At 45.0% G+C, this 9,329-nt stretch overlaps 1 protein-coding gene across 1 annotated transcript in view; it reads left to right on the top strand.

Moving 5' to 3' along the window:
* Positions 1–7: 7 nt before the first annotated feature.
* The window catches only part of SCPEP1 (serine carboxypeptidase 1), a 32,268-nt gene continuing 22,946 nt past the window's right edge, over positions 8–9,329 (top strand). The window contains exon 1 of the mRNA XM_068263624.1: positions 8–113. Coding sequence (XP_068119725.1) covers positions 41–113 — 73 coding nt within the window. The 5' untranslated portion in view covers positions 8–40. The remainder of the gene's footprint in view (positions 114–9,329) is intronic.

Below are 9,329 nucleotides of genomic sequence, written 5' to 3'. Positions count from 1 at the left end.
ATGACCCGCCCCAATCACATGACTGCAGTCAGTCCGCAAGATGAGGGGAATCCTGGTAACAGCTATTGGCGCTCTCCTCTTCAGCCTAATACAACTACTGCCCCCAGCGCAGGGTGAGTCTAACACCCCCTACCCATCTACCTCTGCTCTATAGCTCTCAGTGCTGAATGAGTGTATCAGCCCTTCCCCCAACTACTATTACCAGCCCAGGGTAACGATTACCCTCCCTATTTACCTCGGCTATAGCTCTAACTCAGTGCAGTGTGAGTGTATCATCCCTTATTATTACCAGCCCAGGTTAGCTTTATTACCCCCTCCCCATCTACGTCTTCTGCTGTATCGCTCTCAGTGCAGAGTAAAGCCCTTTTCCACTAGAGCAATTGTGATTGCTGAATCGCAAAATCGCAAATCGCTAGTGATTTTTAAATCGCTAGAGTTGTTACTTTATCATAGAAATCACGAGAAGTATTTTCCACTACAGTGATTCGATTTGGAAATCGCTAATCGCAAATCGCAATCGCTTGCTGGAGCGATTTTTACAATGATAATGCAATGCAAATGAAAATCACAAATCGCAATTGCATAACAGGAAAAATCGCAATCGCTGGTGTTTGTGATTTGTGATTGCGATTGCTAGTGGAAAAGGGCCCTAAAGTGTATCATCCCTTCACCAATTACTACTACCATCCCATGGTAACACTATTACCCTCCTCTTCTACCTCTGCTCTATAGCTCTCAGTGCAGTGTGAGTGTATCATCTCTTACCAAACTATAACTACCAGTCCAAGATAACTGTATTATCCCCCTCTCCATCTACCTCTGCTCTATAGCTCTCAGTGCAGAATGAGTGTATCAGCCCTTCCCCCAACTACTATTACCATTGCAAGGTAGCTGTATTACCTCCTCCCCATTTACATCTGCTGTATCGCTCTCAGTGCAGAGTGAGTGTATCATCCTTTCCCCAACTACTACTACTACCCCCAGCCCAAGGTAACTTTATTACCCCCTCCCCATCTATCTCAGCTCCATAGCTTTTAGTGTAGTGTAAGTATATTATCCCTTCCCCAAATACTACTACCAGCCCAAGGTAACTTTATTACCCCCTCCCCATCTACCTCTGCTCCATAGCTTTTAGTGTAGCTTAAGTATATTACCCTTCCCCAATTACTACTACCAGCCCAGAATAACTTTAATGCCTTTTCCCCATCTATCTTTACTCCATTTGGGGGTAGGTGTATTCCTCCTCACCCATCTACCACTATTGCTTTTCCTGTGCAGGGTGAGTGTATTACCTGCATACATATGAATTCAGCGCCGGTAGACTTGGGCGCAGGATACAGCTGGTATATGGCTGATCCTGCTTCTGCACAAGTCTGGGCCGTTTTAATTACTATCCCCCCTCCAGGCCGCCATGGATAGTGGGGAATGATATAATTCAGCTTCCAGCAATTGCTGGAGGCCGAATTATTGTGATTTTTAGCCAACTTCGGCTCCGTCTTCTGACAGAGCCGGCGTTCTTCCCAGATCGCCGCTATAGACTGATTCCCATTATAGTCTATGGCAACGCTGGCTGCGCCCAAATCTAGCAGCGCTGAAAAGCACTGCTCTGTGTTGCCTCTTTCCAATCTAAAATTACTGTCCCCTTTGCATCTACTCCATCTAATAATACTGCCCCCAGTCCAGAATGAGTGTCCCACCTTCTCCATTTACTACTACTGTCCCCTGTACTGGGTAAGTGTATAACGCCTGTTCAATCGCCTACAGCTTCCCAGTGCTGGGTGAGTGTATGTTGGGTTTGCATTAGTCCATTTTCAAGCTGCATACATTTGCATAATCAAAATGGTTTGCATCTTATTGATTATCCCTATTAACAACATCTAGAGCAATCGGAAGTAGTCTAGTTGAGGGGACCTAGCAGCAAACCTCATAGGTAAATTCTGCTAATGTGATTGGGTGGATGCCACCCTCCCAACCTACTAGGTTCACAATATTTGGCCCATTAACACTTTGGGCTCTATTCATAAAACATTTGTGGCGAAAAAACTCCTGGAGGGAAAATACCGCAGCGGTATTTTAGACTTCTGGGTGGTAATTCATAAAAATGTTGGCAGCTGCGATAGCAGAGCGGAGATCTCCCGCTGAAGGCTGGCGGTAAGCTGTCGGAAGGCATGCGGAAACACTTACGCCGGCAGAGTCCCTCCGTGCGCTGCTCTCTCTGGGAGGTCTGTCCCAATCACTTGTATGTAATCCGCAGGCTTCTCGCTACATCCGAGGAAGCGGTATTTCCCATCCACATACCGCTTCCTCTAAACTTTATGAATGGCCATTTTGTTACTTTTTTCTAGATAAATCTAGAAAAACACAGCACAAGGCGGAAATTTCTCGCTCTGCTGAGGGATTGTAGCTTATCATGCGGGAACAGCTTTTATGAATGCCCACTTTGCTAAATGGACGGGAAAATCCGCTGTTTTGAGCGGAAAACTTGCGGTAACCTTTTATGAATAGAGCCCTTTGTGCTGTAGAGGGTGCTGTCTGCTGTGATTGGAGAACGGTTTCCTGTGAGGATTCCTGATGGTTCCCCTAAACTAGACCAGCATAGATAAATCAACCCCAGAAACGAACGGTATCTGGTGAATAAAATTCACACTTAAAAGGTCAAACCGATAGCGCATAGAGCTACTATTTTGCACACGTGATTTTAGCACGATTAGCGCGGTAAAATCGCTGTACACTCCTGCGATTCCTGATGATTGCGATCAGCGATTGTTCAAGCACACTACTGCGATTGCTCGAGAATCATGGCAAAATGCTGCAGGTAACACGTTTTGCGATTGCCATTAATCGTGAAATGCCCACGATCGGCGGCAATTGCGGCAGTGAGATCACTGCCATTAGGTTACTATTGCGCTAGTGCTTTAAAAAGCGCTAGCAATTAGCGGGAATCACCCGCTAATCGCTCTAGTGACACTATACTATAGACCTGATGAAGTGGGCAAGTCCCACGAAATGCATTGTCCTTTCTGGTGTCAATAAAAACAAAAAAATATCTGTACATTCAGTCTAAGGTAAGACTGTTTCATTATCCGCTCAGATTTGTTTTCACACAACCTTTGGGGCACCTCTTCTCAACTCCAGAAATGGCTCAGCTAAAGCTGGCCACTAACGGTCCAATTTCTAGCGAAAAATGGTTCGAGCGATCAGAAATTCTGATCGGATTGGTTGTAAATAATCTCCATTGGTGGACACAATCGATTATGAACGAGTGAAAAAAAATGTCGCCCGAATGAATTTTCGTCGAACAAAAATTTGGATTTTCTTGGTGGTCGTGATAGATAGGAAGCAAAGATTGGTTAGTTGATGGTGTAGTGAACGATTTTTCATCCGATCAGAATTTCTGATCGCTCGAACGATTTTTCGCTAGAAATTGGACCGTTAGTGGCCACCTTTAGTCGGTGTGTGCCCATTGCTATGCTACATGGCCAGATGGATTGGAGCCACATGAGGTATAGTCTGAACCTCTTTGCACCCCAGGCACCTGTTTGCAAATGTATTGATCATGCCAGGCCTTAAAGCTTAAGGTGCATACACACATCAGACTATAGTCTTTGGAAAATGAAAGATCACAGACCAATCTTACCACCCTTCATGTAGTATGAGAGCCATACCTACACAGTCTTTTCTATGGAGCTGAACTCCACATCAGAAAAAAACTCTTTGCAAGATGCTGCACACACAGATGCTGTACAGACACAAAAGATCAGTATCTGCAAAAGATCTGTTCCTGCCAAAAATCCATTCCTGCAAATTGCAATGATAGTCTATGAGATCTGCAGATCATCATACACACATGATTTAACTGACATTCATCTGCAGATCAAGCAATCATCCGCAGATCTGAAAATCCATCCTGGTGGATCTGATCTGCAGATGAATGTCAGTTAAATCATGTGTGTATGATGATCTGCAGATCTCATAGACTATCATTGCAATTTGCAGGAACGGATTTTTGGCAGGAACAGATCTTTTGCAGATACTGATCTTTTGTGTCTGTACAGCATCTTTGTGTGCAGCATCTTGCAAAGATTTCTGTCTGATGGGGAGTGCAGCTCCATAGAATAGACTGTGTAGATATGGCTCTCATACTACATGGAAGGGGGTAAGATTGGTCTGTGATCTTTCATTTTCCAAAGACTATGGTCTGATGTGTGTATGTGGCCTTAGAGCCAGCTATCTCCTGTTTCTATTCCCTGATGTCCTTCATCAAGTCATCCTGGCTTCAGCTCTATGGGAACAAAAGCACACGTTTTCCACACTGAGCATCCTTCATGTATTGCTAGATCATAGAATAGGGACAATTGGTGATCATCATGTTTGTACTTTAGGTGTTTTATAGACTTGTGCTAGTGTGTGGTCTTTTGTGTGTGTGTGTCCTGTTCAGTCATAGGACTTGTCAGTGGGAGGCATTCAGTCTGATGTACTGTAATCAGCAGTTTTAACAGAAGCTGAGCCAGCATGTTGTGAAGACAAAGAAGTCAGTCTACATTTGACATTTGCTTAAAGAAGTGTAAACTTCCTTCTGTAATTAAATTATTGTAGTTAACTCCCCCCATCCATTTCAGCTCAAGAAAGTCATATGATGTGTGTTTTGCTTCCTGCAATGCCTTATCACATTGTACAGTCCACGGTTATATCTTGTGAGGCATGTGGTTTAGATGCGCTCCCCTATATGGCATATGGGGCAATGAATCTGCCTGGCCCAGAATTCTCGTGGACTGCACAGAAGTGTGGTCCGCTTATTGCATCACATCTTGCAGATCTGATTCATGGTAACAAGTATGAATGGCTCCTATTTATAAAATAGGAGCTGTTCATTGCGTAGCAGAGAGCGGATAAAAAAATGTCTACTCTTCTTAAAGTGGATCCGAGGTGAACTTTTACACATTGCATCATTGTGTTGCTTTCCTATTGTTTATAAGGCATTCCTCAAGCCAAATACTTTTTTGTTTTAGTTTTAATACTCTAATTCCCTACAAACTAAAAAAGCCACGCCCACAGGTTTTCAGAGAGCCTTGGCAGTAGCAAGGGCTCATGGGAGCTCAGTCTGGGCAGGAGGAGGGGGAGGTGTTACTAGCCATTGATTTCAGAGGCAGAGGGGAGGAGGAGGGGGGATTAGGCTGAGTGCTCAAGATACAGATAAGCCTGCCTCTGTGTAATGTTTACAAACAACATGGCTGCTGTCATTGTATCACAGGAAGAAATAATCATATTCTATTAAAACTGCAGCTAGATTTGCTGTGTAAACCATCTAAACTTTAGAAAAGATATAGAGACAAGTTACTTTTTATAGTTAGTTTTTCATCTCGGATCCGCTTTAAGTGGGAACAGAGCCTAAATCTGCATCTTAGTGCTACAGTCAGTCCCTCTATGAAGCCACAGTGCTCCACTAGCCTCTGTAGCTTTGCTACAACAGAAAGTGTTCACTGTCTTATTGGTATCTTTAGTGAAATCTTAATCTTTCAGGATTGATGTGAACAGAGGCTGCTGTGACAGGTGCTCTTGCACAACTTTTGGGGACTACTGCGCATGCACTTAACTAACTGGAGCAGAATGCTCCCAACCACAGGGGACGGGGGGGCGTGACCAAGGAGGCGCATAGCTGGGTTAGGTGTACTGGGGGCTGCCAGTGGCGGAAAAGGATGTGACCAGATAAACACTAAGGCCTGGTGCACACCAAAAACCGCTAGCAGATCCGCAAAATGCCAGCAGATTTTGAAACGCTTTTTCTTCTTTTTCTGTAGCGTTTCAGCTAGCATTTTGCGGATTTGTGTAGCGGTTTTGGTGTAGTAGATTTCATGTATTGTTACAGTAAAGCTGTTACTGAACAGCTACTGTAACAAAAACCGCCTGGCAAACCGCTCTGATCTGCCGTTTTTCAGAGCGGTTTGCGTTTTTCCTATACTTAACATTGAGGCAGAAACGCCTCCGCAATCCAAAATCTGCAGCAGCCCGGGAGTATGCGTTTCTGCAAAACGCCTCCCGCTCTGGTGTGCACCAGCCCATTAAAATACATTACCCTAGCGGATCGGCACCCGCAAGCGGATCGCAAAACGCAGCCGAACCGCTCTGGTGTGCACTAGGCCTATGGGAACCTGTGGAATACAGGAGGCTAGAGGAAGCCCAAAGTACAAATCCTTTTGATTGCAATGTCTCAGGTACACTTATAAGGAAACCTGAAGTGAGAGAGATATGGAGGTGGATATGTTTATTCCCTTTTAAATGATGCATTTTGCCTGGCTGTCCTGCTATTGCCTTAAACCATAGACCCTGAACAAGCATGCAGACTAGATGTCTGACAAATCTGACAAGATTAGCTGCATGCTTGTTTTAGGTATGTGATTTAGACCCTACTGATCAGACAGATCAGCAGGACTGCCAGGGAACTGGTATTGTATAAAAGGAAATAAATATGTCAACTTCCATTGTTCTCACACCTCGGGTTCCTTTTAAGGGCCGAGAGCAGCACTGTCCCCAAGAGGTTAAAGCTTACAAAAAATGTCTTCTCTGGTGCTTTGTACTAGGCTGTATGCTTCTTCCTCTCGTCCATGAGCAATGCTGCGTTACATTTTCCTGTAGGCATATCATTAACCTGCCTGGCGTTCTATTAAGATCGCCAGGCAGGCTGCGGGAGGGTTTTTTTTTAATAAAAAAAAAACTATTTCATGCAGCCAACTGAAAGTTGGCTGCATGAAAGCCCACTAGAGGGCGCTCCGGAGGCGATCTTCCGATCGCCTCCGGCGCCCAGAATAAACAAGGAAGGCCGCAATGAGCGGCCTTCCTTGTTTTGCTTACATCGTCGCCATAGCGACGAGCGGAGTGACGTCATCGACGTCAGCCGACGTCCCGACGTCAGCCGCCTCCGATCCAGCCCTTAGCGCTGGCCGGAACTTTTTGTTCCGGCTACGCTGGGCTCAGGCGGCTGGGGGGACCCTCTTTCGCCGCTGCTCGCGGCGGATCGCCGCAGAGCGGCGGCGATCAGGCAGCACACGCGGCTGGCAAAGTGCCGGCTGCGTGTGCTGCTTTTTTATTTGAGCCAAATCGGCCCAGCAGGGCCTGAGCGGCAGGCTCCGGCGGTACTGGACGAGCTGAGCTCGTCCAGACCGCCCAGCAGGTTAAAGGATACCGGAAGTGACATGTGACATGATGAGAGACATGCGTATGTACAATGCCAAGCACACAAATAGCTATACTGTGTTCCTTTTTCTCTCTCTCTACCTGAAAGAGTTAAATAATCGGGTATGTAAGTGGCTGACTCAGTCCTGACTAAGACAGGAAGTGACTACAGTGTGACCCTCACTGATAAGAAATTCCAACTATAAAACACTTTCCTAGCAGAAAATGGTTTCTGAGAGCAAGAAATTGGTAAAAAAAGGGGGATTTCTTATCAGTGAGGGTCACACTGTAGTCACTTCCTGTCTGAGTCAGGACTGAGTAATCCACTTACATACCTGATATTTAACTGTTTCAGACAGAGAAAGAAAAAAAGGAACACAGCATAGTTATTTATGTGCTAAGCACTGTACATACACATGTCTATCTCATCATGTCACATGTCACCTCGGGTATCCTTTAACATCAAAATGCTTTTCTAGCCACTCTCTATATAAGTATTGCTGCCATCTGCAGATATGTCACACACTTAGCTTTTTCCAGAGTATCTGAGCCATGTTACCAGATATCAGTTCTCGCACAGAGACCTGGAATGTTGGATTAATAGCTGAAATCTTTATAAAGTCACCAGAAAATCCCCTTGTTGCATCAGTTCATGATAGCGGATGAAGGACACAGACCTCACATGCTCATGAAAGCAGAAGTCTATTAGTAACAGGAGCATTTGAAAGCAAGTAGATCATCCAGCAGCAGCCCCAGCTAATTAGCTCCACCATAGGAGGCAACACCAAATATAACCATTACTGCCTCCACTCGAGATGCTAGCATAATACTGCCCCTGTTGAACTCTCTAGTAAGGCCGCATCTGGAATATGGAATTCAGTTCTGGGCACCACATTACAGGAAAGATATTGCAGTTTTAGAGCAGGTGCAGAGACGAGCAACAAAATTGATACGTGGGATGGAAGGTCTCACTTACCAAGAAAGGTTAGATAAACTGGGTTTATTTAGTCTAGAGAAAAGACGCCTTAGAGGGGATCTAATTAACATGTATAAATACATCAGAGGGCAATATAATAGCTTGGCAGATGAGCTTTTTGTCCCTAGGCCTTCTCAAAGGACTAGAGGACATGATCTGCGCATGGAGGGAAAACGTTTTAGCCATTTATTTAGGAAAGGGTTCTTTACAGTAAGAGTGATTAATATGTGGAATGCATTGCCACAGGAAGTCGTTATGGCAAACTCTATACCTGCATTTAAAGGGGGCTTAGATGCTTTCCTTGCGTTGAAAGACATCCATGGCTACAATTACTAGGTAATGCCCAATGATGTTGATCCAGGGATTTTATCTGCCATCTGGAGTCGGGAAGGATTTTTTTCCCTTTTGGGGCTAATTGGACCATGCCTTGTAAGGGGTTTTCACCTTCCTCTGGATCAACAGGGATATGTGAGGGAGCAGGCTGGTGTTACTTTGTTCTCTGGTTGAACTCGATGGACATATGTCTTTTTTTTTCAACCCAAATAACTATGTAACTGAAGGGTGAGTGTGTTACCCCTCTTCCATCTATCACTACTACTATACCCAAAGTTTGGGGTTGTGTTACATACACACATACAATTTTGATTAGCCAGTCACTGATCAATTTTACCAGCACCATGTATGAGGGCCAGCAGATCCTGAATGCTATGAACAGATTGTGTAGGTACTCTGTCATACTACATAAAAGCGGTAACATTGGCCCAATTGGATGAATTGCTTTATTCCTCCTCTGGTGGCTGGATAGTGTACTGGAATAAGGGCTCTGCCTCTGACACAGGAGACCAGGGTTCAGTAAGCCAGCCCCTATTCAGTAGGAGACCTTGGGCAAGTCTCCCTAACACTGCTACTGCCTATAGAGCGCGTCCTAGTGGCTGCAGCTCTGGCGCTTTGAGTCCGCCAGGAGAAAAGTGCGATATAAATGTTCTGTGTCTTGTCTAGTGCAAGGTGATTACAACTACCACTACTGCAAAAATTCCACCCCTCCTCCTGCCACTACCACCCTCATCCTCCACCTACTACCACAAACACAAAGCCTCATGTATTTCCTCGCCTCTTATACCTTTCTTATGCCCGGTACACACCATGCAATTTCCCATCAGATAGATTGGTCGACAGATAATTT

This window comes from Hyperolius riggenbachi, chromosome 12 (assembly GCF_040937935.1).
Source record: "Hyperolius riggenbachi isolate aHypRig1 chromosome 12, aHypRig1.pri, whole genome shotgun sequence".
Lineage (NCBI taxonomy): Eukaryota > Metazoa > Chordata > Amphibia > Anura > Hyperoliidae > Hyperolius > Hyperolius riggenbachi.
Note: the sequence above shows the minus strand (reverse complement) of the source record. Positions and strands in the feature narration are given on the sequence as shown.